General features: G+C 39.6%; 1 protein-coding gene and 1 pseudogene across 1 annotated transcript in view; one reads left to right on the plus strand and one right to left on the minus strand.

The window, feature by feature from the left end:
- The window catches only part of LOC118720015 (protein PBDC1), a 29,809-nt gene extending 7,848 nt beyond the window's left edge, over positions 1 to 21,961 (plus strand). Inside the window, exons 3-6 of the mRNA XM_036439938.2 lie at positions 3,190 to 3,249; positions 3,755 to 3,895; positions 19,777 to 19,888; positions 21,477 to 21,961. Of these exons, the coding sequence (XP_036295831.1) occupies positions 3,190 to 3,249; positions 3,755 to 3,895; positions 19,777 to 19,888; positions 21,477 to 21,673 (510 nt within the window). The 3' untranslated portion in view covers positions 21,674 to 21,961. The remainder of the gene's footprint in view (positions 1 to 3,189; positions 3,250 to 3,754; positions 3,896 to 19,776; positions 19,889 to 21,476) is intronic.
- Positions 21,962 to 23,315: 1,354 nt separating this feature from the next.
- Positions 23,316 to 25,455, minus strand: LOC118720234 (annotated as a pseudogene).
- Between the last annotated feature and the right edge of the window lie 447 nt (positions 25,456 to 25,902).

A 25,902-nucleotide genomic window follows, 5' to 3' on the forward strand; every position in this document is an offset into this window, starting at 1 on the left:
TTTTGGGGGGGATAATTGTACATTATGCTGTTGTAATTCTAAAATATCAGGAGATATTTTGTCTCCAAGCACCAAAAGGATGATTTTTTTTTATTGATTCCCAAGTGTAACAAATGAGGGTAACACAAATCTGGGGAAATTTATAATGACATTGTAGAATGATATCATGTAAGGATATTCTTTGCTCTAGGCCACATGTGTCAAACACAAGGCCCTCGGGCCAAATCCGTCCCGCCAGGCCTTGCAATGTCATCACTGCACTCCGCTGCGTTTCCATCACAATGACAGTTTATGACTGTTCAGTAAACCATTCGGCCCGCGATTTAGGCTGGATTTTAGATTTTGGCCCCTTCTCTGATTGAGTTCGACACACCTACTCTAGGCCATGGCAATTCCATTTCAAACTGGCTGTCAATTTCTTTTTGTATAGACAAGGTCTTAGTTACATTTTCTGCACCTCTCCCAGGAGGAAGTAGTGATAGGCCCTTCCTTTGGTGTCCACACAAGCCAGAAAACTCTCTTTAATTTTACACACAAAGGAGCAGTGGTTTGACTTTGTGTCAAGGGAAGCTGGGTGGTGACCCCTTTGTAATTATACTTCCTTGCCCCACCCATGGTCCTCCTGGATGACCAAGTTGTTTGGAATAATCATTGACTACATTGGGCCGCGGGATCCGCCCACGTAAGGTCTCCCACTCATGAAGGGAGACTTTCCCAAAATACTTTCCCATTTGCTCCAGATATTACCTTACAGCTGATGACTACTAGCATGGCAGGAAAGACGTTCTAAGGTGTTCTTGGGGTTTCGGTTACCTCACATTTTCTTTTTTATTTCATTATTATTATTATTATTATTTTACATATGTGTCCTTATCCTCCCATTACCTTCTACCTTCCACGCATACTCCACCCCCCTATTATCTGTGTCCATTGATTAGGCTCATATGTATGCACACAGGTCCCTTGGTTGATCTCTCCCGCTTCCTCCCACCGACCCCCTCCTTCCCGAGGGTTGAGGTTCTGGTCGACTTTACTCAGTCTCTGGGTCTGTTCTTGTTCATCAGTCTATACCGTTCATTAAATTGCAGAAATGAGTGAGATTATGTGATGTTTATCTTTCTGTGCCTGGCTTATTTCACTTAGCATAATGCTCTCCATCTCCATCCATGTTGTTGCAAATGGTAGGAACTCCTTTTTTACCGCAGCGTAGTATTGCATTGTGTAGATGTACCACATTTTTTTTTAAAAAAATTATATTTTAATGATATTTTACAGAGGAAGGGAGAGGGACAGAGTTAGAAACATCGATGAGACAGAAACATTGATCAGCTGCCTCCTGCACACCCTCCATTGGGGATGTGCCCACAACCAAGGTACATGCCCTTGACTGGAATCAAACCCTGGGCCTTTCAGTCTGCAGGCCGACGCTCTATCCACTGAGCCAAATCAGTTTTGTCTCTACCACAGTTTTTTAATCCACTCATCTGCTGGTGGGCATTTAGGCTGTTTCCAAATCTTAGCTATGGTGAATTGTGCTGCTATGAACATAGGGGTGTATATATCCTTTCTGATTCGTGTTTCTAGTTTGTTGGGATATGTTTCTAGAAGTTGGATTACTGGGTCAAATGGGAGTTCCATTTTTAATATTTTGAGGAAACTCCATACTGTTCTCCACAGTGGCTGCACCAGTCTGCATTCCCACCAGCAGTGCATGAGAGTTCCTTTTTCTCTGCATCCTCATCAGCACTTGTCGTATGTTGATTGGTTGATAGCCATTCTGACAGGTGTGAGATGGTACCACATTGTTGTTTCGATTTGCATCTCTCAAACAGTTACTTTGAGGGTGTTTTCATATGTCTCTTGGCCTTCCTTCTGTCTTCTTTCAAAAAGATTCCATTTAGGTACTTTTCTTGTGATGCCTTATTTTCTTTCATATGAGGACTGTTTCTTTTTTTGTTATTTTTTGTTGTTTTATTTATTTTACTTTTTATTGTTGACACTATTACAGATGTCCCACATTTCTCCCTCTTTGCCCACCGCCACCCATACCCCACACCTGGAAATATGTCTTTTATTTATTTGTATTTTTATCTATCTATCTATCTATCTTATCTATCTATCTTTTGTTCTTAGTATGTTTGCTTTTTCCCCATTTTTTTATTTTTAAAATTACATATAGTAGTATATATTCGATATATCTCCTATTTTCCTCCCATTGACCTTCCCAGCCTCCCCTACTCCCTATCACATGCCTTCATCCCACCCCCCACCTCCAGTGTCTTATGTCCATAGGTGTGTTAATATGCATGCATATAAGTCATTGGTTTATCTATCTATTTCTCTCCCTCCCCAACACTCCCCAGCTTTCCTTCTGTAATTTAACAGTCTGTTCAGGGCTTTACTGCCTCTGTATCTAACTTTTTATTTATCAGGTTATAATGTTCGTTACTTTCCATAAATGAATGGGATCTTGTGGTATTTTTCTTTCATTGCCTGGCTTATTTCACTTAACATAATGTTCTCCAGGTCCATCCAGGTTACTGCAAATGGTAAGAATTCCTTCTTTTTTTATGGCAGCGTAGTATTCCATTGTGTAGATGTATGATAGTTTTCTAATCTAATCATCTGCTGATGGGCACCTAGTCTGTTTCCAAATCTTAGCTATGGTAAATTGTGCTGCTATGAACCTATGGGTGCATAAATCCTTTCTGATTGATGTCTGTTTTGTCTTTTAGTTGTTTTTTTTCCCCCCCATTTTTTTTTATTGATTATGGTATCACATAATTGTCCTCATCCCCCCAATCCCATCCCAAACCCCTCCCTACATATGCCATCACCCCTCCACCCCCTTTTAGTTGTAGTTTTGATGTTGTTGTGTGAGGCAGCAGTTTAGATGTTTACCTATGCCACCATCTTGGATTCTCTCTCTCCGGAGCTTTAGTTGCTGTCTGTGGAAGCCTGGCCAATCCTTTTGTGCCTCTGCCCCTCCTCTCAGTCTTTATGCGGTCTCTACTTTCCATCTTTGGTTATCAAGGTTCTCACTAGTGAATCTTATAGTGATTATTCAGGAAATTTTTCTGTATTTTAGTTGTAATTTCCATTTGGCCCTGGGAGCATGTTCGTACAGCATCTACTTACCCTGACGCCATTTTTAATGTCCCTGACCTGATATTTTTTTCTCCCTTGCAGCCTGATATTGAGATGGCATGGGCCATGAGAGCAATGCAGCATGCTGAAGTCTACTACAAGGTGAGCTGTCTGTCATCATTATTAAGCAGAATTGAACATGTACTGTTTGATTTTCTGCTAATCACTATTGTCACAATTTAAACAGTTGTGTTTTGGAGATCATTTTTATTACTGTAAGATCTTACCTACCGAGAAAAGGGGTGTGGAAGTGAATTTTGTATTGACAATGAGGAGTTGAGCTTCTTTTCCCATATTTCTGTTGCTAACTAAGAAAAGGGTGCTGGGTCCATAGTCAGTACTTAATTAATATTTGTTGACTGAATGGATGAATCACAGAGGGCAATAGCCAGGCAGTGCCAAAGCCAAAAGTATTTGAATTGGTGAAATGTATTGTAGGTATTATGACCCTTTAAAACTATCTCACGATTTCATCTCTAACCTAAGCTGTTTATATACTTCCTAATGAACTCTTCTGCCCCGAAAACTATAAGTTTTTTGAGGAAGGGGGAATAGAAGTGTAGTAAATTTGAGACTAGCATATGTATGTTGTCTTAATGTCTGGCAGTTGATTTCATCAGTTGACCCACAGTTCCTGAAACTCACCAAAGTGGATGACCAAATCTATACTGAATTTCGGAAAAAATTTGAGAAACTCAGGATAGATGTATTGGATCCAGAAGAACTTAAATCAATATCAGCTAAAGAGGTAAGAATTCTCTCTCTCAAATATTGCCTAGCATATGACCAAGAATTATTGATGAATACATTTTTATACATTTAAAACCGGAGGGGAGTGTTTTAAGGAAAATAAATAAAGAATCAGGGCTCTTGTGTAGTCATCAACCAATAAGTAAGTTATGAAATGACTTTTCTTGGTTTATATATTTTTATATGTTCATTGAGTTTATTTTTCTACCTTTTGGACTTGATCATTTCATTGCTAACCATCCAGCCCTTTCAAGAGAGGAGGAATAAATTTACCTGTGAGTAGTTTAACCAGAATACTTGGAAGGAAGATTGGCAATTAGGGTGCAAGGGAGGTGTTTGGATTTTCTGGATTTAAGTTGACATTATTACAGGCCATGCTAAAATTTGTGTTTCTCATTGTTTACTTGATTAGCTTGTACTTTTATAGAGCACTATCTGTGTCATAAAAGGCTTGTTGTCATGTCGCCATTATGGCATCATGACCAAATGATGGGTGTTGTGTGTTCATTTTAATTTGTTTCCAGAAAGTTTTTAATTTATTTCTTGATCTCATTGGTAACGCATTTATTGTGTTTTTTTTTTAAATCAATGATGAGAGGATCTTTTTTTTTTTTTATAATATATATTTTATTGATTTTGTACAGAGAGGAAGGACGAGAGATAGAGAGCTAGAAACATCGATGAGAGAGAGTCATCGATCAGTTGCCTCTTGCACACCCCCCACTGGGGATATGCCCGCAACCAAGGTACATGCCCTTGACCGGAATCGAACCCGGGACCTTTCAGTCCCCAAGCCGACGCTCTATCCATTGAGCCAAACCGGTCTTGGCACGCATTTATTGTTTAATAACATGCTACTTAGCCACCATGTGTATGAGTATTTATGGGTATTTTTACTGTAGTTGATTTCTCATTTCATTTCACTGTTTTCTGAGAAAATGCTTGATATGATTTGAATCTTCTTGAAGTTGAAGAGACTTGTTTTGTGTCCTGACATGTGATCTATCTTTGTGAATGATCCATGTGCACTTGGGAAGAATGTGTATTGGGATGAAATGTTCTATAAATGTCAATTAAGTCCATCCGATCCAGTGTGTCCTTTAGAGTCACTGTTTCTTGTTAATTTTTTGTCTTGAAGATCTATCCAGTAAAGTCAGTGGGGTTTTAAAGTCCCCTACTGTGATTGTATTGTTGTCAATTTCTCCCTTAAAGTCCTGTAAAAGTTGTTTTATATATTTGTGTGTGTGTGTGTGTGTGTGTGTGTGTGTGTGTGTGTGTGTATTTAATAGGGTTATATCCTCTTGTTGGGTCAATCCTTCTATTATTATATAGTGACCTTTGTTGTCTCTTGTGATGGCCTTTGTTTTGAAGTTTATTTTGTCAGATAGGTACATTGCTACCCCAGCTGTTTTATATTTTCTATTTGCTTAGAAAATTTATTTCTATCCCTTCACTCTCATCCTTTATGTGTCTTATTCTGAGGTGGGTCTCTTGTAGATAGCATATAGTTGGATTATATGTTTTTATCCATTCAGCTACCCTATGTCTTTTGATTGGAGCATTTAATCATTCTACATTTAAGATTATTATCAAGAGGCATTTATTTATCACCATTTTAATTCTGTATGCCTAGGTTTCTCTCTCTATTTCTTTCAATATAAGAGTCCCTTTAGCAAAATTTTTAATGCTGACTTGATGGTGATAAACTCCTTTAGCCTTTTTTGTCTGGAAGCTGTTTATATCACCATCTATTTTGAATGATAGCCTTGCTGGATATACTAATCTTGGTTTCCATTACCTTGAGTACTTTATGCCATTCACTTCTGGCCTGTAGAGTTTTTCTTTTTTTAAATTTTTTTATTAAATTATTATCTTTGTACATATACCATTGCCCCCCCACCCCCAATACATGCCCTCCCTCCCCAGAGTTTTGTATCCATGGCTTATACTTATATGCATGTATACAAGTCCTTCAGTTGATCTCTTATCTACCCCAGATCTCCCCCCCTCCCCACTGTAATTTGACAGTCTGCTTGTTGCTTTACTTTCTCTATATCTATCTTTTGGTTCTTCAATTTATAATGTTCTTTATCATACAAAAATGAGTGAGGTCATGTGGTATTTCTCTTTCATTGACTGGCATATTTCACTCAGCATGATGTTCTCCAATTCCATCCAGGTTGCTGCAAATGATGAGAATTTCTTCTTTTTTATGGCATAATATTCCATTGTGTAGATGTACCAAGGTTTTTGGATCTAATCATCTGCTGATGGGCATCTAGGCTGTTTCCAAATCCTAGCTATTGTAAATTGTGTTGCTATGAACATAGGGGTGCATATATCCTTTCTGATTGGTGTTTCTAGCTTCTTGGGATATATTCCTAGAAGTGGGAATACTGGGTCAAATGAGAATTCTATTTTCAGTTTTTTGAGGAAGCTACATACTGTTCTCCACAGTGGCTGCAGCAGTCTACATTCCTACCAGCAGTGCACAAGGGTTTCTTTTTCTCCACAACCTTCGCCAACACTTGTGGTTTGTTGATATGTAGATGTTGGCCATTCTGACAGGTGTGAAATGGTACCACATTGTTGTTTTGATTTGCATCTCTCTGATAATTAGTGACTTTGAGCTTTTTTTCATGTGCCTCTTGGCCATCCTTTTGTCTTCTATTGGAAATATTCTATTTAGGTCCATTGCCCATTTTTTAATTGGATCATTCATTTTCCTTTTATTTAGTTGTATAAGCTGTCTGTAGATATTGGAGATTAAAACTTTATCAGTGATAACATTTGCAAATATGTTCTCCCATATAGTGGGCTTTCTTGTTGTGTTGTTGATGGTTTCTTTTACTGTGCAAAAGCTTTTTATTTTGATGTAGTCCCATTTGTTTATTTTCTCTTTAGCTTCCATTGCCCTAGGGGCAGTATCAGTGAAGAAGTTCTTTTGGCATATGTCTGAGATTTTGCTGCCTGTGGATGCCTCTAGTATTTTTATGGTTTCCTCTCTTCTGTTTAAGTCCTGTATCCATTTTGAGTTTATTTTTGTGTATGGTGTAAGTTGGTGATCTAGTTTCATTCTTTTGCCTGTGTCTGTCCAATTTTCCTAACACCATTTATTGAAGAGACTGTCTTGACTCCATTGTATGTTCGTGCCTCCTTTGTCAAATATGAATTGAGCATAGTGATTTGGGTTGATATCTGGGTTCTCGATTCTATTCCATTGATCTATATGTCTGTTCTTGTGCCAGTTGCAGGCTGTTTTGAGAACAGTGGCTCTGTAATACAGCTTGAAATCTGATATTGAGATCCCTTCTACTTTACTCTTCTTTCTCAGGATTGCTGTGGCTATTCGGGGTCTTTTGTTGTTCCAAATGAACTTTTTTGAAGAGTTTTTTCTATGTCAGTGAAATATGCCGTTGGTATTTTAATTGGGAGTGCATTGAACCTATAGATTGCTTTGGGAAGTATGGACATTTTGATGATGTTAATTCTACCAATCCATGAACATGGTATGTTTTTCCATCTGTTTACATCTTCCTCTATCTCTTTTTTCAGTGTTGTGTAGTTTTCCACATATAGGTCCTTTACTTCCTTAGTTAAATTTATTCCAAGGTATCTTAATTTTTTTGGTGCGATGGTAAATGGGATTGCCTTTTTAGTCTCTGTTTCTGCAAGTTCACTATTGGTGTATAGAAATGCCATAGATTTCTTGGCGTTAATTTTGTATCCTGCTACATTGCCAAATTCATTTATTAAGTCTATTAGTTTTTTATGGAGTCTTTTGGTTTTTTTATGTACAATATCATGTCATCTGCAAATAAGGATAACTTTACTTCTTCTTTTCCAATTCGGATGCCTTTTCTTTCCTCTTCTTGTCTAATTGTCTCTTAGAATGATTTTAGGTTTTGCCCATTGAGTATAATGTTGGCTGTGGGTTTATCATATATAACTTTTATTATGTTGAGGTATGAGCCTTGTATTCCCACCTTGTTGAGAGTTTTTATCAGGAAAGGGTGTTGGATTTTATCAAATGCTTTTTCTACATCAATTGATATGACTATATGATTTTTATCTTTCAATTTGTTTATGTAATGTATCACGTTTATTGATTTGCGGATATTGTGCCATCCTTGCATTCCTGGAATAAATCCTATTTGGTCATGGTGTACGATCTTTGTGACGTTCTGCTGGAGTCGATTTGCTAGAATTTTGTTGAGGATTTTGGCATTTAAGTTCATGAGGTATATTGGCCTGTAATTCTCTTTCATTGAGTTGTCTTTATCTGGTTTTGGTATTAGGGTGATGTTGGCCTCATAGAAGGAGTTTGGAAGTGTTCCTTTCTCTTGAGTTTTTTGGAATAGTCTGAGGAGGATAGGTTTTAGTTCTTCCTTGAATGTTTGGTAAAACTCTCCCATGAAGCCATCTGGCCCTGGGCTTTTGTTTGCTGGAAGGTTTTTGATGACTGTTTCAATTTCTTCCCACGTCACTGGTGTATTGAGATTTTTAGATTCTTCCTGATTGAGTTTTGGAAGGTTGTATTTTTCTAGGAATATGTCCATTTCCTCCAGGTTGTTCAGTTTGTTGGAATAGAGTTGTTCGTAGTATTTTGTAACAATCCTTTGTATTTCTGAGGGATCTGTTGTTATTTCACCTCTTTCGTTCTGATTTTGTTTATTTGGGTCCTCTCCCTTTGTTTCTTGGTTAGCCTGGCTAGAGGTTCATCTATCTTGTTTATCCTTTCAAAGAACCAGCTCTTGGTTTTGTTGATGTTATGTATTGTTTCTTTGGTCTCTGTGTCATTTATCTCCTCTCTGATTTTTGTTATTTCCTTCCTTCTGCTTACACTGGGCTTTTCTTGTTGCTCTTTTTCTAACTCTTTGAGTTGTGGCGTTAGATAATTTGTTACCATTTTTCTTGTTTTTTGCAATAGGCTTGTATGGATATGAACTTCCCTCTCAAAACCGCTTTTGCTGTGTCCCATAGATTTTGGATAGTTGTGTTTTCATTGTCATTTGTTTCCAGGATGTTTTTAATTTCTTCCTTGATTTCTCTGGTAACCCAGTCCTTGTTTAATAGCATGCTGTTTAGTCTCCATGTGTTTGATTTCTTTGGATTTTTTTTTATTGTAGTTAATTTCCAGTTTTATGCCACTATGATCTGAGAAGATGCTTGATATGATTTCTAACTTCTTGAATTTGAAGAGATTTTGCCTATGTCCCAAAATGTGGTCTATCTTATAGAATGTCCCATGTGCACTTGAGAAGAATGTATATTCTGTGTCTTTGGGATTGAATGTTCTGAAGATGTCGATTAATTCCATGTGATCTAGCGATTCCTTTAGGATTGATATTTCTTTGCTGAGTTTTTGTTTAGATGATTTGTTAAAGGTTCACAGTGGGGTATTAAAGTCTCCTACTATGATTGTATTGCTATTAATCTGTCCCTTAATGTCCTCCAGCAGATTTTTTTTATGTATTTGGGTGCTCCCATATTGGGTGCATATATATTTACCAGGGTTATTTCTTGTTGCATTGCTCCCTTTAGTATTATGAAGGGGCCTTCATTATCTCTTGTTATGTCCTTCACTTTGAAGTCTAATTTGTCATATATAAGTATTGTTACCCCAGCTTTTTTTTCATTCCCATTTGCCTGGAAAACCTTTTTCCATCCCTCCACCCTCAGTCTGTGTGCATCTGTTTTTCTGAAGTGGGTTTCTTGTAGACAACAGATATATGGGTCTTGTTTTCTTATGCAATCCGTTACCCTATGTCTTTTGATTGGAGCATTTAGTCCATTTACATTTAAAGTTATTATTGATATGTACTTATTTGACGCCATTTTTATTCTGTACCCTGGTGTTCCTTCTTTGCTTTCTATTTCTTTAATTTTACAGTAGAGCCTTTAGCATTTCTTGCATTGCTGGTTTGGTGGAGATAAATTCCCTTAGTCTGTTTTTGTCTGTGAAGCTCCTGATTTCACCTTCAATTTTGATTGATAGCCTTGCTGGGTACAGTATTCTTGGATTCAGACCTTTCCTTTGCATGACTTTGTATATTTCATCCCATTCCCTTCTAGCCTGATGAGTTTCTGTGGAGAAATCAGTTTCTAGTCTGATGGGGGTTCCTTTTTATGTAACTTTCTGTCTCTGTCTGGCTGCTTTTAAGATTCTTTTTTTGTCGTTGGTGTTTGCCAGTTTAATTATAATGTTCCTTGGGGTCGGTCTTCTGGGGTTCATTTTCCTTGGGACTCTGCAAGCATCGTGGATTTGTGTGGGTTTTTTCTTCTCTATCTCAGGAAAGTTTTCTGTCATTATTTCTTGAAATACATTTTCCATGTCTTCCTCAGTTTCCTTTCCTTCTGGAACCCCTATTATTCTATTTTTTTTTTTTTTTTTTTGTATTGTCCCAAAGTTCCCTTAGACTTTTTTCCCCCGCTTTTTAATTTTTTTTCCAGAAGCTGTTCTAATTGGGTATTTTTTTTCCATCTTGTCTTCTAGCTCACTGATGTGGTCCTCTGCCTCTTCTAGTCTATTCTTGATGCTTTCTATTGAGTTCTTTACAGTAGCAATGTCATTTTTCATGTCTTCTTTGTTATTCATTTCCTTTTGGTTCTTACTCATATTGTCAAATTTGTCTTCCATTCTTTTTAGGCATCTTATGATCATTACTCTGAATTCTTGCTCTGGTAGGTTGCTTGCCTCTATCTCGTTTACTTCCTTTTCTGGTGATGCCTGTTTTTCTTTCATTTGCGGGCGGTTTCTTTGTCTCCCCATGATCTCTCTTTTTAAGATGTCTGGTTGTGTAGTTCTCTCTCTCCTGCTTTGATTTAAAGGCACAAAATACAACACAACCAGGTACAACACACAAGGCACTGAATAGAAATGTGTTTGCAATATTAATAACCACCAATAAAGGTGACTAGAATCCAGCTAACAAAAGCATACAATCAATCAAAAAGAATAGGCAAATCAATCTTATAAAGAAAGTATACAACTTCAGTATAGTTAACATTCAGCATACAACTTCAAAGAGATAGAGAGAGACTGTTTTTTGTTTTGTTTTGTTTTGTTTTGTTTTTAAGACAGCGGCGAGGGAGGTGTGAATGGGCTTGGAGCAGGGGGTTGGAAATTAGATATATACAGGTAGGGTGAAATTTTAGGAGGGGGTAGACAGAAAGAATGGGGAAAATCTAGAGCAGGAAAGGGTGGGTTAAACAGGGTACCAAAGGAAAAGGTTGGAAAGAGAGTGAAGGCATAAAGGTAGGGTTGAGATAAAATAAAGTGTTGGAGAAGAAAAGATAAAGTCTGTAGAACAGTAATCCTGAAATAAAAAAATACAATAAAATAAAAATAAACAAAAGAAAATAAGATAAAGGTAAAATAGTAGTAGTAATAATGTTGATTATGTATACAATGTAATAATTATAAAGAGAAAATCAAGTGAGGAAAAAGAAGAAAAAAATAGTTTCTTGAGTAAACGTTGCAAATAATGAAAACAAAAATAAAAAATAAAAGATTAAAAATTTAAAAAAAAGTAATAAACTTTAAAAAATTTAAATAAAATTTGCAGTAATGAAGGTCATTCACTTCCTCTATTGTTATGATCCAGTCCTGATTTTTAGGCAGGTTTTGCTTTGTTTTTATTACACTAGAGTCAATTTGTGAATTAGCCTCTGGGGGCAGTGTTTCTAGGTTGACTTCCCAGTCTCTAGAGCAACGTTTTTCAACCGCTGTTCCGCGGCACACTAGAGATGTTGCCTGGTGTGCCGTAGGTGCAGACAAGACAAGAATTTTATAATTTTTCACTATTTTGTTTACTTAATATTTCATAATAAAGTAATTATAAAATACTTTCTTTGTGTTTATTTGATTCCTATTCAAGAGAATTACTTTATATATAGTCAATATAGGCACAGAGTTAAATTTTTTAATATTTTCTAATGGTGGTGTGCCTCGTGATTTTTTTCATGAAACAAGTGTGCCTTTGCCCAAAAAAGGTTGAAAAACACTGCTCTAGAGCCTCTCCAGCTTTTTTTTTTTTTTTTTTTTTTTTTTTTTTTTTTTTTTTTCCTGTCCTCTCTGCAGCAGGATCTACGGAAGAGGGGATGGGGCAAGTCCAAGCCAACTGCAATCTCCCGCAACTCTCCGATATCCCTCCGAGCCAGATCCAAATGTGTTGCTCTTTAGATATTTCACCTGTTAGGAGCCCCGTCCACTTTTACGGGTGATACCTGCCCAACAGCCAGGGCTTCTACTTGTAATCACCGCTCCTGTCCTCCAGTTTCCGCGCGCCAGCTTTGTCTTCACTGCAAGCACTCTCCGCTTTCTCCCCGCAAAATCTGACCTTTTTGCCCTGTGGTGGGGCACTCCTGTGAGCCCAAGTGTTCGGGCCACCTGGGATCCGCGTTCTGGGGGTCACAGCTGCTTTGTGGTCGCTGCAGCTGTGGATATTCAGGCCTCTGACATGATCCAATCTTCCTCTCAAGATGGCGAGGTTTCCCCGTCCAACCTGGTAGGTAGTTCTGGGAAGGGAGGTAGCCCTGTGTGGGTGCTTCCCTGGGAGGGGCAGCCTTGTCAGCGGCCCCCCAGCAGTTTCTTTTGGTGATCGCTGTCTCCCAGCTTGCTGATAAACACTCACAGCACAAGACCGTCAGCTGCTTTCTCTTTCTGTTTCGGGACAGGGCTCAGAATCTGCCCATCTATTCTTCCACCATTTTGCCTCTCCGGTTTTCTTGATCTTATGTATTGTTTCTTTGGTCTCTGTGTCGTTTATCTCCGCTCTGATTTTTGTTATTTCCTTCCTTCTGCTTACACTGGGCTTTTCTTGTTGCTCTTTTTCTAACTCTTTGAGTTGTAGCGTTAGATAATTTGTTACCATTTTTTCTTGATTTTTGCAATAGGTTTGTAGAGATATGAACTTCCCTCTCAAAACTGCTTTTGCTGTGTCCCATAGATTTTGGATTGTTGTGTTTTCATTGTCATTTGTTTCCAGGATGTTTTTAATTTCTTCCTTGATTTCTCTGGTAACCCAGTCCTTGTTTAATAGCATGCTGTTTAGTCTCCATGTGTTTGATTTCTTTGGATTTTTTTTTATTGTAGTTAATTTCCAGTTTTATGCCATTATGATCTGGATGCTTGATATGATTTCTATCTTCTTGAACTTGAAGAGACTTTGCCTATGTCCCAAAATGTGGTCTATCTTTGAGAATGTCCCATGTGCGTTTGAGAAGAATGTGTATTCTGTGGCTTTGGGGTTGAATGTTCTGAAGATGTCGATTAATTCCATCTGGTTAAGTGCATCATTTAGGATTAATATTTTTTTTGCTGATTTTTTGTTTAGATGATTTGTCCAAAGGTGACAGTGGGGTATTAAAATCTCCTACTATGATTGTATTGCTATTAATCTCTCCCTTAACCTGTTAACCGAGAGAGACGTATAAATACATCAAACGTAAACAATATCTAAAACGGTTAGGACGTATTAATACTTCCTGGAAATATATGTTGCATCCTGAGAGGGACAGTATTTTTTGTAGTGTTTATAATTGTTTGTAAAATTTATAATTTTTTAATTCGATGTTTCCATTTTTTTGTTGGTATAATATTTTTTTGTAATTTTGTATTTTCCTTTGTGTTTTATATATAAATAAATGAAAATATATATATCATTTATTTTAATTAAGTATAAATAAAAAAATTATATGAAATTACGTCCTCCGAGCGTGATGTACTGACACGTCGTAGTGAAAGAATACACGCCCATTAAGGTTGCATAATTAAAAAGGGAACTCCCTGGTTAACAGGTTAATGTCCTGCAGCAGTTTTTTTTTTTTTTTTTTAATGTATTTGGGTGTTCCTATATTGGGTGCATATATGTTTACCAGGGTTATTTCTTCTTGTTGGATTGCTCCCTTTAGTATTATGAAGGGGCCTTCATTATCTCTTGTTATGTCCTTCACTTTGAAGTCTAATTTGTCAGATACAAGTATTGCTACTCCAGCTTCTTTTTTCATTTCCATTCGCCTGGAAAACCTTTTTCCATCCCTCCATCCTCAGTCTGTGTGCGTCTTTTTTCCTTAAGTGGGTTTCCTGTAGACAACAGATATATGGGTCTTGTTTTCTTATCCAATCTGTTACTCTATGTCTTTTGATTGGAGCACTTATTTATTTATTTTTTTTAATTTTTTTTATTCATTTTTTACAGAGAGGAAGGGAGAGAAATGGAGCTAGAAAACGTCGATGAGAGAGAAACATCGACCAGCTGCCTCTTGCACACCCCCTACTGGGGATGTGCCCGAAACCAATGTACATGCCCTTGACTGGAATCGAACCTGGGACCTTTCAGTCCGCAGACCGACGCTCTACCACTGAGCCAAACCAGTTTCGGCTGATTGGAGCATTTAATCCATTTACATTTACAGTTATTATTGATAGGTATTTATTTGATGTCATTTTTATTCAAAACCCTTTGTTCCTTCTTTGCTTCCTATTTCTTTATTTTTACAGTGGACCCTTTAGCATTTCTTGCATTGCTGATTTGGTGGAGATAAATTCCTTCAGTCTTTTTTTTGTCTGTGAAGCTCCTGATTTCACCTTCAATTTTGATTGATAGCCTTGCTGGGTACAGTATTCTTGGATTCAAACCGTTCCTTTGCATGACTTTGTATATTTCATCCCATTCCCTTCTGGCATGATGAGTTTCTGTTGAGAAACCAGTTGCTAGTCTGATGGGGGTTCCTTTATATGTAACTTTCTGTCTCTGTCTGGCTGCTTTTTTTTTTTTTTTTTTTTTTTTTTTTTTTTTTTTTTTTTTTTTTTTTTTTTTTTTTTTTTTTTTTTTTTTTTTTTTTAATATATTTTATTGATTTTGTACAGAGAGGAAGGGAGAGAGATAGAGAGTTAGAAACATCGATGAGAGAGAGTCATCGATCAGCTGCCTCTTGCACACCCCCTACTGGAGATATGCCCACAACCAAGGTACATGCCCTTGACCGGAATCGAACCTGGGACCCTTCAGTCCCCAAGCCGACGCTCTATCCATTGAGCCAAACCGGTCTCGGCTGTCTGGCTGCTTTTAAGATTTTTTTTTTTGTCATTGGTGTTTGCCAGTTTAATTATAATGTTCCTTGGGGTCAGTCTTCTGGGGTTCATTTTGCTTGGGACTCTGCGAGCATCTTGGATTTATGCGTGTTTTTTCTTCTCTATCTCAGGAAAGTTTTCTGTCATTTCTTTATATACCTTTTCCATGTCTTCCTCAGTTTCCTTTCCTTCTGGAACCCCTATTATTCTAATATTTTTTGTTTTGTATTGTCCCAAAGTTCCCTTAGGCTCTCCTGCTTTTTAATATTTTTTTCTAGAAGTTGCTCTAATTGGGTATTTTTTTCCATCTTGTCTTCTAGCTCACTGATGCAGTCCTCTGCTTTTTCTAGTCTGCTCTTGATGCTTTCTATTGAGTTCTTCATAGTAGCGATGTCATTTTCCATTTCTTCTTGATTCATCTTCATTTCCTCTTGGTTCTTCTTCATTTCCTCTTGGGTCTTACTCATATTGTCAAATTTGTCTTCCATTCTTTTTAGCCATCTGATGATCATTACTCTGAATTCTTGCTCTGGTAGGTTGCTTGCCTCTAACTCGTTTACTTCCTTTTCTGGTGACGCCTGCTTTTCTTTCATTTGTGGGCTGTTTCTTTGTCTCCCTATAGTCTCTCTCTTCAGGATGTCTGGTTATGTAGATCTCTCTCCTGTGTTGATATAAAGGCACAAAATACAACACAACCAGGTACAACACACAAGGCACTGAACAGAAATGTATTTGCGATATTAATAACCTCCAATAAAGGTGACCACTAGGGAAAAGCAAATTAGGGGATAGGAGAGAAAGAGGAAGAGTAAAAAGAGAAGAGGGAGGGAGCAAAAGAAAAAGATTGGCGGGGGGGGGAGAATATATATATATATATATATATATATATATATATATATATGAGTGTCGAAATGAAATTGGGAAACAGGGAGGAGAGAGGGAGAGAGAGAGAGGGAGAGAGGGAGAGAGAGACTGACTTAGAGATAAATGGGGAATAAACTATGAGGGGAGAGTATTTCAATAGAACAACCACTAACCCCAGCAAATGCTGGCAGCAGTACGTGGAGAATAATACATTCTACAACACCTCCTAATTTCCAGCAAAGGAAGGGAAAACAGAAGTAAAAACAAAAACAAAACCAAAAAACCAATCAAATAAGAAAATACCAAGCAACAGAAACAACAATAGAATAAGCAAAATCCTCCCACTAAAAAGCATAAAAATACAATATAATCAACATTCCCCCAAACAGCATCAAAAGGGCAGTGAGGAAAACAATTCTTTTTTTTTTTTTTTTTTTTTTTTTTTTTTTTTGCTAGTTAATACAGCTCAGAGAGGGGTGTGTATGCACTTGGCCCTGGGGATTGGAAATTTGATATATAAGTAGGGTAGAAATTTTAGCAGCCTGGAGACAGAAGGAGTAAGGAAAATCTAAAGCAGGAAAGGGTTAAGATAAACAGGATAGCAAAAGAGGGAAGGTTAGAAAGAGAGTGATGGTGTAAAGATCGTGTTGAGATAGGGTTAAACAATGTTAAAGGAGAAATGAAAATAAAATGAAGAACACCAATTCCAATGTAAAATAAAGAGAAGATAAAATGGCACTTAAAAAAATTAAAACAGTAGTATTAAGGCTGATTGAACCTACAAATGTAATAATTAAAAAGTTAAAATTAAGTGAGGAAACAAGGAAAACAATCGTTTCTTAAATAAAAGATGCAAAAAATGAAAATAAAATAAAAAATAAAAGATTAGCAAAAAAAGTGTGCAGTTGTTAAGGCCATTCACTTCTTCTGTTATTCTGTTTGGCACGCCTGTTTCAGACAGTATTGCAGTTCCCTGCGTTCTGCTGCACCCTTGTGTTGTAAACCAGTCCTTGATTTTAAGATGGTGACTCCTTAGTTTCTTGGTTTTTGATAAAATAAAACTAGTAATAAACACAGTCAGTTTGTACTCCAGCCCCTAGGTGGCAGTGTTTCTGGATTGATGTCCCCGCCTTTTTGGCTTCTCTAGCCTTTTTCTATGGCATTCAATACAGTTTTTTGTTTGTTTGTTTGTTTGTTTTTGCCTGGGAGCTGAATCGTGGATGGTTTCTACCCGCTCTGCTTCTCAGCTTCCAGAAAAGCAGTTTCCCCCTGCTGTCTCTTAGGGCCAGCCAACCTGGGTGGTCTCTCCTTTGTAATCAGAAGCAAAGGGTTGCAGGGGAACCAGCCTAGGTACGCAATGGGCCAGTCTGCGTTCATTTACAGACTGCTTTCCAACTTCTTTGTTCTCCCTCCATGTAGGATGAGAATGGGTTGCTCCCTAGAGAACCCCACTATTAGCAACCTTGGGGACCCCCGTCTACTCTCTTAAATCATGCCAGACCCAACAGCGGGAGGCTTTTGTGGACTCAGATTTCCGGGGTCCCAGTGCGTGCTTTTGCCTCTGCCGCCATAGCGGCCACAGCTTTTGCGGCTTCCACTTCTGCTGTTGGGACACAGACACCCCATGTTATCCCCAGCAAAATCCAACCTTTCTGTGGAATCTGCATGTCTGCACGGTCAGGGCCCCCACAGTTGTGGTTTTTTCAGGTTTCAGGTAAGATCCCCAGTTGCAGCACTGATGTGGTTGTGAGAGGCAGCACGTACAAGTGTACATTTCCGCCATCTTCCCGGAGCTCCTGGCCTGTAGAGTTTCTTATGAGAAATCAGGTGTCAGTCTTATGGGAATTCCTTTATATGTAACACTAGTGGCCCAGGGCACAAAATTTGTGCATGGGGATGTGTCCCTCAGTCCAGCCTGCACCCTTTCCTATCTGGGACCCCTTGGGGACAGTTGGACATCCCTCTCACAGTCCCGGACCATTGGCTCCTAACTGCTCACCTGCCTGCCAGCTTGATTGCCCCCTAACCACTCCCCTGCTGGCCTAATTGATGCCTAACTGCTCCCCTGCAGACTGATGGCCCCCAACTGCCCTCCCCTGCCAGCCTGATTGACTACAACTGCCCTCCCCTGCCGTGACCCACCTCCTCAGCTGGGACCCTCCTCCTCCAAGTGAGATTGCAGAGATGCTGGGACCAGCCTCCTCTGTGCTGTGTGGAGCTGTGGAACCCCCAGGCCTCACCATGCAAAGCAGCCACTGGGCCCCGCCTCTGCTGTGCTGTGGCGGCCATCTTGTGGCAGCCATCTTGTAGCCATCTGGTGATGACGGCGCGCAGGGGCCACCTTGGCTTTTATTAGTATAGATATTGCTTTTCTCTCACTGTCTTTAAGATTATCTTTGTCTTTAATTTTTGGTATTTAATTGATGATGTGTCTAGTCATGGGCCTGTTAGAGGTTTTCTTACTTGGGACTCTATGTGCCTTCTGAACTTGTGTTTCTTTTTCCTTCCCTATTTTCTGCCTTTTTTTTTCTTCAAACATACTCTCTATTCCTTGCTCAATTTCCTTCTTGCCACTTATTATGTGAATACTGTTAAGTTTCATCGTTATCCACTGCTTCCTTAAGCTATACTGTTGTTTAATTGTTTTTGGTTCTTTGCATGATTTTTTTCCTACCCTATCTTCTACTTCATTTATCTGATCCTCAGCTTCCCCTATTCTGTTGTATTTTCATTCCACTATGTTCTTTATTATTGGTATGTCATTCTGCACAGTTATATCTTTTCTTATGCCATTGATAATCTTTGCCATCATTATTCTGAGCTCTATATCTGATAAATTTCTTGTCTCTATTTCATTAGCTCTTCTGGAGAATTCTCTTGTTCTTTTTTGGGGGTTGTTTTTTATTTCCTCATTTTGTCTGTCTGTCTAGTGCAGGACAGCATCAAACTGTTTCTGACTGTTTAGGCAAAGATTCAAAGCCTGCTAGACCTGCCTCTGCCTGCAGACTGAGTGGATTCAGTCCTGGGTAGCCTCAGGCAATGGTCCACAAGTGGGGTGAGTTTTCCAACAGGATGTGTTAATTGCTTCTGCCTGGAGCTAATTATTATTCTCAGTCTTTTAATGGGTCTCATAAACTCCACAGTGTGGAGCAAGGGGTTTTTCAATATAGTTGGGTATCTGTATTCCCCCACAAGGAAAAGACTGCCTGGATACCAAAGGTCTGCCTCAGAAAGATGTCCTCCACAGTGTGAGAGAATGACTCAGCACAGGAAACTGGGGTGTGTGCCCCATCCCTGGCTCCTGCTCACATAGCTCCAGGCCACTCTGCCCTCCCTTTACTGGCTGCACACAAAATTTTGTGCTTTGACCCTTTAAGAGGGTGCCTGACTCCTTGGCAGACAACAACCCTACTGTTTTTCATAGCCTGATGTTATGTGGGCATTTTCTTCCAGTTCTGGTGCTCTCTGCTGGGGGACCCAGCTTGGATTTTATACCTCAGAGTTTTTATTTTTATTCATTTATTTATTTAAAAAATATATTTTATTGATTTTTTACAGGGAGGGAGAGAGAGGGATAGAGAGCCAGAAACATTGATAAGCTGCCTCTTGCACACCCCCTAATGGGGATGTGCCCACAGCCAAGGTACATGCCTTTGACCGGAATTAAACCTGGGATCTTTCAGTCCACAGGCCGACACTCTATCCATTGAGCCAAACCGGTTTCGGCATACCTCAGAGTTTTTAGTCGCAACTCCCAATAGATGAGATATCTATCTGGAACTTCAGCAGCTGTTTGTGGGAGCTTGGGAGCCCATTCTTGCCTCTGCCCTTCCCACCTGTCTCTATGCAGTTTCCACTTTCTTCATTGTTTATCAGGGATCTGTCCAGCTAGTCTGCAGTGGATTATTCAGGTGAGGCATTTTTTTTGCCTTTTTTAGAAGTGGAGGCCATTTTGTTTGAAGTTTGATGGGGTTATAGAAGACTTCAACTATGGTACTTTGCTGCGACTGGATTGTTCTCAAGGCTACACTGAGGAAAACACTATCTTTGGTGAGTTTCTTGCCTCTTGAATTGTTTCTGTATAAGGTGAATGGAAGATGTGACTTTACTGATGAATAGTTTATATAGATGGTTAATTTGGGATCATCTTATTTGTTACTAGTGGCCCCGTGCATGAATTTCTGCATGTTGAAAGGAAATTAATTAGAATAAATATTTTAATATTACTATTCGCCCTTTCTCTATATGATAGAAGTGTCAACCAAATTCACGATTGACAATGACAGATGGAAACACGTGTGTGATTGGTGCCAGTGAGAGCTTTATATGTATCAAGCATGCACAAGTCAACTTAGCCTTTTATAGATATAGAACAAACTGGCTTATTAATTAGACCTGCTATCTGATTTAGCTAAACTTTTCCAACCCAGTGAAGCACCCCAACTTCTCTTTCAGCAGCACAGCAGTAAATATCAATACGAAGCAGATTATTATTGTAGATCACACAGGGAGAACAAAGGGTAAAATATTTAACTGCAGCAGTGTTTGACTATATTCTGTGCAGTGAGAAAACCTGAAGTCATTTTCAAGGTTCACAGTTTCTTCTTTTCGGTTGGATCAAGTTTCTAAGCTTTAGAAATCTCCATTTTCTGGCTAATGAATAGAAAATAGTATTCCATCAAGTCTCCTATCTGCCTACTCCAGGACTTCTGTGAGGATCAAATGAGATGAGGCATGGGAAAACGTTCACAGGCAGTTGATGACAGTGTTAAGTGTTTCCACCTGGTTATAAAGCAAGTCATGTTCCTGGGCTAAAGAAACTGTAAGGAGGCTAGTTGTAGCTAGGGAGAGGAAGCCTGGTGTTGCTACGTGAAGTCATTACCCAGTCGGAGGGAAGGACACTTAGCATATTAGCCTTTTATATATATATATATATATATATATATATACACACACACATACATACACACACACACATATATATCTTTAAAGATTATGTTACTCTCTGGCTGCTGTGACTCAGGTGCTGAGCACTGACCTATGAACCAGGAGGTCACGATAGATTGTATACTAAGGTGACCAGACGTCCTGCTTTTGGCGGGACAGTCCTAATTTTAACAATTTGTCCCGCATCCCGCAGCGTTTTAAAAAAGTCCAAAAGATTTAAAAGATCTTTCCAAAATTCGGGATTTTTTAAAAATGCTGTGGGATGCGGGACAAATTGTTAAAAAATTGGGACTGTCCTGCTAAAAGTGGGACGTCTGGTCACCTTAGTATATACCCAAGTTTCAGGCTGAATCCCTGGTGGTGGTGGTGGTGGGGGGGGGGTGGTTTGCAACAGGCAGCCAATCAATGATTCTCTCTCATCATTGATATTTCCATCTCTTCTCCTTTTCTCTGAAATAAATATATAAAAACATATTTTTTAAAAAAGATCATGTGATTAATTCTTGTATAACTGTGAGATAAGATAGTTAACTATTTTCAGCCTTATTTATTATAGGATTAAAATTTCACATCTCTGAAAATTATGATTATATTTGAATACTTTACATGTTAGTTAAGGTTTGTCAATCGATTTCCAGTAGGTCTAGAAAAAGTGTCACCAGGACAATAATAAATTCTATTCACTTTCCAGCCCCCAGGATACAATTTTTTGCCATTGAAATTGCTCGGAACAGGGAAGGCCATAACAAAGTAGTTTACACCAGTGTTCAAGACAAAGAAGAAGAGAAAGGAGCCAACAGAGGAGAAAAAGAGAAAACCGGCGAAGGAGAAGAAAAAGAAAATGAAGCCAATGAAGGAATCAACAAACCTGGTGAAACATCTATGTAAGGTAGAAAGGGAAAAACACACTAGAAACTGTGACTCAAGTGAGTCTACAAGTACCATGATGTTACTTATACAGATCCTGTTGTTAAATGTATGTTCTTATTCAATTGAAGGAAATGTAGAAGGACTTTTTTCAAGCCTAATTATCAGGAGCTGCTCTGGTTGTTGTGTTTTATGAAGTGGGTTAAAGACTATTTGTTGGGTCATAGTTGACTGTTTCTTGGTATATTTTTTCTTGGTTCTTCACTGGTCAAGTAAGAAATTTTGTAAATAAATTTATTTTGGTTCTTATGACTGTCTATATCTGATTATATTTTAAAAGGTATTTAAATTTTTTTGACACTTTAATCTCTATCCTATAGCATATATAAAATGATCAATGCTTGTTTCTACTTAAAATTTTTTAAAAAATTAGTCAACATACAATATCATAGTTTCACATGCACAATACAGTTAGACATTCATATAACTTACGTAGTAGTCACTCAGACAAGTTTAGCATTAATCTGTTACCACACATAGCCATTACATTATTATTGACTATATTCCATATGCTGTACCCTATATTCCCATGATTTTTGTAACTGCCAATTTGTACTTCTTTTTTTTTTTTTTAAACATATTTTATTGATTTTGTACAGAGAGGGAGGGAGAGAGATAATTAGAAACATCGATGAGAGAGAGTCATCGATCAGCTGCCTCTTGCACACCCCCTACTGGGGATATGCCCGCAATCAAGGTACATACATGCCCTTGACCAGAATCGAACCCGGGACCCTTCTGTCTCCAAGCCGACACTCTACCCATTGAGCCAAACTGGTCTCGGCCCAATTTGTACTTCTTAATCTCTTCCACTTTTTCACCCATCCTCTTAGCCCCGCTGCCATCTAGCAATCATCAAAATGTTCTCCGTACCTATGAGTTTGTACTAGTATATGTTTTGTTTGTGTTTATTTTTTTTTTTAGATCCCACATATATGTGAAGTCATATGGTATTTGTTTTTTTCTGTGTGACTTATTTTGTTAGCACAATAACCTCTAGATCCATCCTTATTGTAGGTAGAAATATTTTATTTTCTATGGCTGAATAATATAATACTATATATAATACATGTTTCTTTATCAATTCATCTACCTTTTTTTTTTTTTTTTTTTTGTCTCAACAAGAAAATACTTTGATGGATCTAATCTGCACAGGTTCACTATGCTCAAGTTTTACTAGAAAGGAGTCACTTGGGTTTTTTTCCCTTTCTTAGCACAGCACAAGCCAATGGACAACTAAACATCAGACCCATTGTTGAATAGAAGGGAGGAGCATCAGACACAAAATTCAGGCCCTGGTTTTATACTTTAATACATTTTTTCCCCTTTCCTCAGTATTCACTAAACAGGATTAAAAAAAATTTTGTAGCCCTAACTGGTTTGGCTCAGCGGATAGAGCGTCGAAGGGTACCAGGTTCGACTCCAGTCAAGGGCATGTACCTTGGTTGTGGGCACATGCCCAGTAGGGGGTGTTTCAGGAGGCAGCTGATCGATGTTGCCCTCTCATGGATGCTTCTAACACACTATCCATCTCCCTTCCTCTCTGTAAAAAACAAAAACAAAACACCCACAATAAACTATATAGTTAAAAAAAATTTTTTTTGTAGCTTTTTGTTTTCCCTTTGTATTTATCATGTTTTAATTTGTTCTCTGAGGAGGAATTCTCTGAATCTGTATTTTCCAATTCAACTCGGTGCCTTTTGAGGCCACCATGGCCATGAACAGCCCTGCTGCTGTCTATGCCTCATTCTAGCACTGGGGGGTCTCACAGGCCATTTCAAACCCACAACAGTCTTTGTGTAGGAGTCCCCCTATCAGGGACAAATTATGGTCAGTGTCTGAATGTCCTGGAAAAGAGCAGGCCACTGCTTCCAGCATCCCAAAGTTCTGTCCATTGTTGTAAGGGTGAGGGAGGCGAGGGTATAAGCGTCCATTATTGTGGTTGGCACAGATGGTGTCCAGGCTTCTCTCTTTGCTGCCTGGGACAGTTGCTTGACTCACTGTTGAGTAGAGCCAGATGCCTTGGGGACACGAGGAGAGGATGGCTCCTCAGCCCGGCTGCTCAGGACCTTGCTCAGAGCCTTTCCATTGAGCTTCTTGATTTCAAAAGAGTGTTCTACGGAGCCACCATTGTTAGTGTCCTGAGCGGTGTCCTCTGGTGCTTCTGCCCAAAAGTGGCCACTGTGCTCATGGCCTGGGGCAATGCTGGGATTTTTAGCGGAAGTCCCTTCTTTTAAAGCATCCTTGCTGTGGCCTTCAGGGAGTAGGTTCTGGTTCCTTTGGGCCCCCAAAGTGTTTAGACAGGTTTCCTTACTGGAAGAAGGGCCCGGGCTATACTTATGAATGCTTCCTACTCTCCCTTCGTCTGCTTCCCCAGACACCAGGGACCTCTCTCCGTCCTTATTTGAGTAGGAGATATAGGAGTAGCAGAGCCACTTAAGCTTTATAAATCTTGCGCTCAACTGGCTCAATGTCTGAAGTTGGTGATGCTCTGCTCAGGAGAGTAGGTGTGGGAGGAAGAGAGGTCATCCACTTTGATCTGGGGATAATCATAGTTGTCTTCTTCAATGTAGGTGTTGGTGGGCTTGGGCAGAGGCGGGCTTCTCTTCTCGGGGCGCCTTTTGCCGGCACCGTATGGCATTCCGCTGCCGGGTGGATGTACGGGGTTCATTCAGTCCCTCCTCATCCTCGGAGCTACTAGAGCTGCCGGACTCATCTTCGGGGCTGGGAGACCGAGGCCGGGGGAAGAGATCCGTGTCCAGTTCAACCTCACAGGCATTTTCTTCAGAGTCCGACTCATTGGAGAGCGCCAGGAGGCGTTTGTCCTGGTGTCGCTGCAGAGATGACAGGCGCTCCTGGCGGGAAGTTGCCTCCTCGCAAGTGGGGGTGGCAGAGGAGTTGAGGCCACTGTGTTTGAGGTGGTGACCCGCAGGGGCCCCAGGTGGAAGGCGCCGTCTGCGGACTCGTCCACTGTGGGTGGCGGGGACCGGGGCAGCGAGGCTGAGGACTCGGAATCAGTATAGCCCGAGCGCTCGCTGACCCCTGTGTGCAGCTTGAGAATGGTGCTCTTGCTCAGGTCACTGTCGGAGTCAGAGCTCCAGCCCTCGATCTCATGATCTCATGGCGCACCAGTGAGTCAAAGAAGGCCATCATCTGGGGGTCCTCCCGCACCGACTGGTTGGAATAGTCGTGCGACAGGCCACTCCCACTGTTCAGCACGAGGCTATGCACTCTTCGTGCGTGTAGAGTCAGCGGGAATCATCCTCAATGCGACCATCGAGGTCTCCTGTACATCCTGACTGCTTGTACGGGCTCTAGATTTTTTTTTTAAATATATATATTTTTATTGATTTTCCACAGAGAGAAAGGAAGAGAGATAGTTAGAAACATCGATGAGAGAGATTCATCGACCAGCTGCCCTCTGCACAACCCCTACCAGGGATGTGCCCACAACCAATGTACATGCCCTTGACCAGAATCGAACCTGGGACCTTTCAGTCCGCAGACCGACGCTCTATCCACTGAGCCAAACCGGTTTCGGCTGGGCTCTACATCTTGATAATCTTTTCTACACCAGAAGAGCAGATCATGTAGGTGTGGGGGTTAAATCGAACCTGGTTAACAATAGGCCAATGCCCTTTCAGCACCATGAAGGCTCCATTGACCACTCTACCAATGCCACTTGCTTCTGGATCTACAGGAGTTCTCCACATGTGCACGACCTGAAAGAATATACCGATCATGATCTCCTGCAAAACAGCAGCTTTTCATGGTACAAGAGTTGAAGTAATCTTGATTGTCAAACTGGAACACAGGCAGGCGGGAATGGATGTCTGAGTCCCGTTGCTATTGAATCGCACACTCATTTCAGAGAGAGGAAGGGAGAGGGAGAAAGAGAAACATCAATGATAAGAGAGAATCACTGATCAGCTGCCTCCTGCACGCCCCCCACTGCAACCAAGGCATGTGCCCCAACCAGGAATTGAACGGTAGCCTCCTGGTCCATAAATTGACGCTCATCCACGGAGCCATGCCAGCCAGGCAGTACCATATATTTTTAAATATATTTTAAACAGTCTACATATACTTCATAAGTAGGATCTCAATTACTAATCCAAAGTGAGGTATGAAGTCACTCACAGATGAGAACACTGAGGCTGAGAGAGGTTCAATCACTTTTCAACAGTCAC

This window comes from Pipistrellus kuhlii, unplaced genomic scaffold (genome assembly GCF_014108245.1).
Source record: "Pipistrellus kuhlii isolate mPipKuh1 unplaced genomic scaffold, mPipKuh1.p scaffold_m20_p_16, whole genome shotgun sequence".
Taxonomy (NCBI): domain Eukaryota; kingdom Metazoa; phylum Chordata; class Mammalia; order Chiroptera; family Vespertilionidae; genus Pipistrellus; species Pipistrellus kuhlii.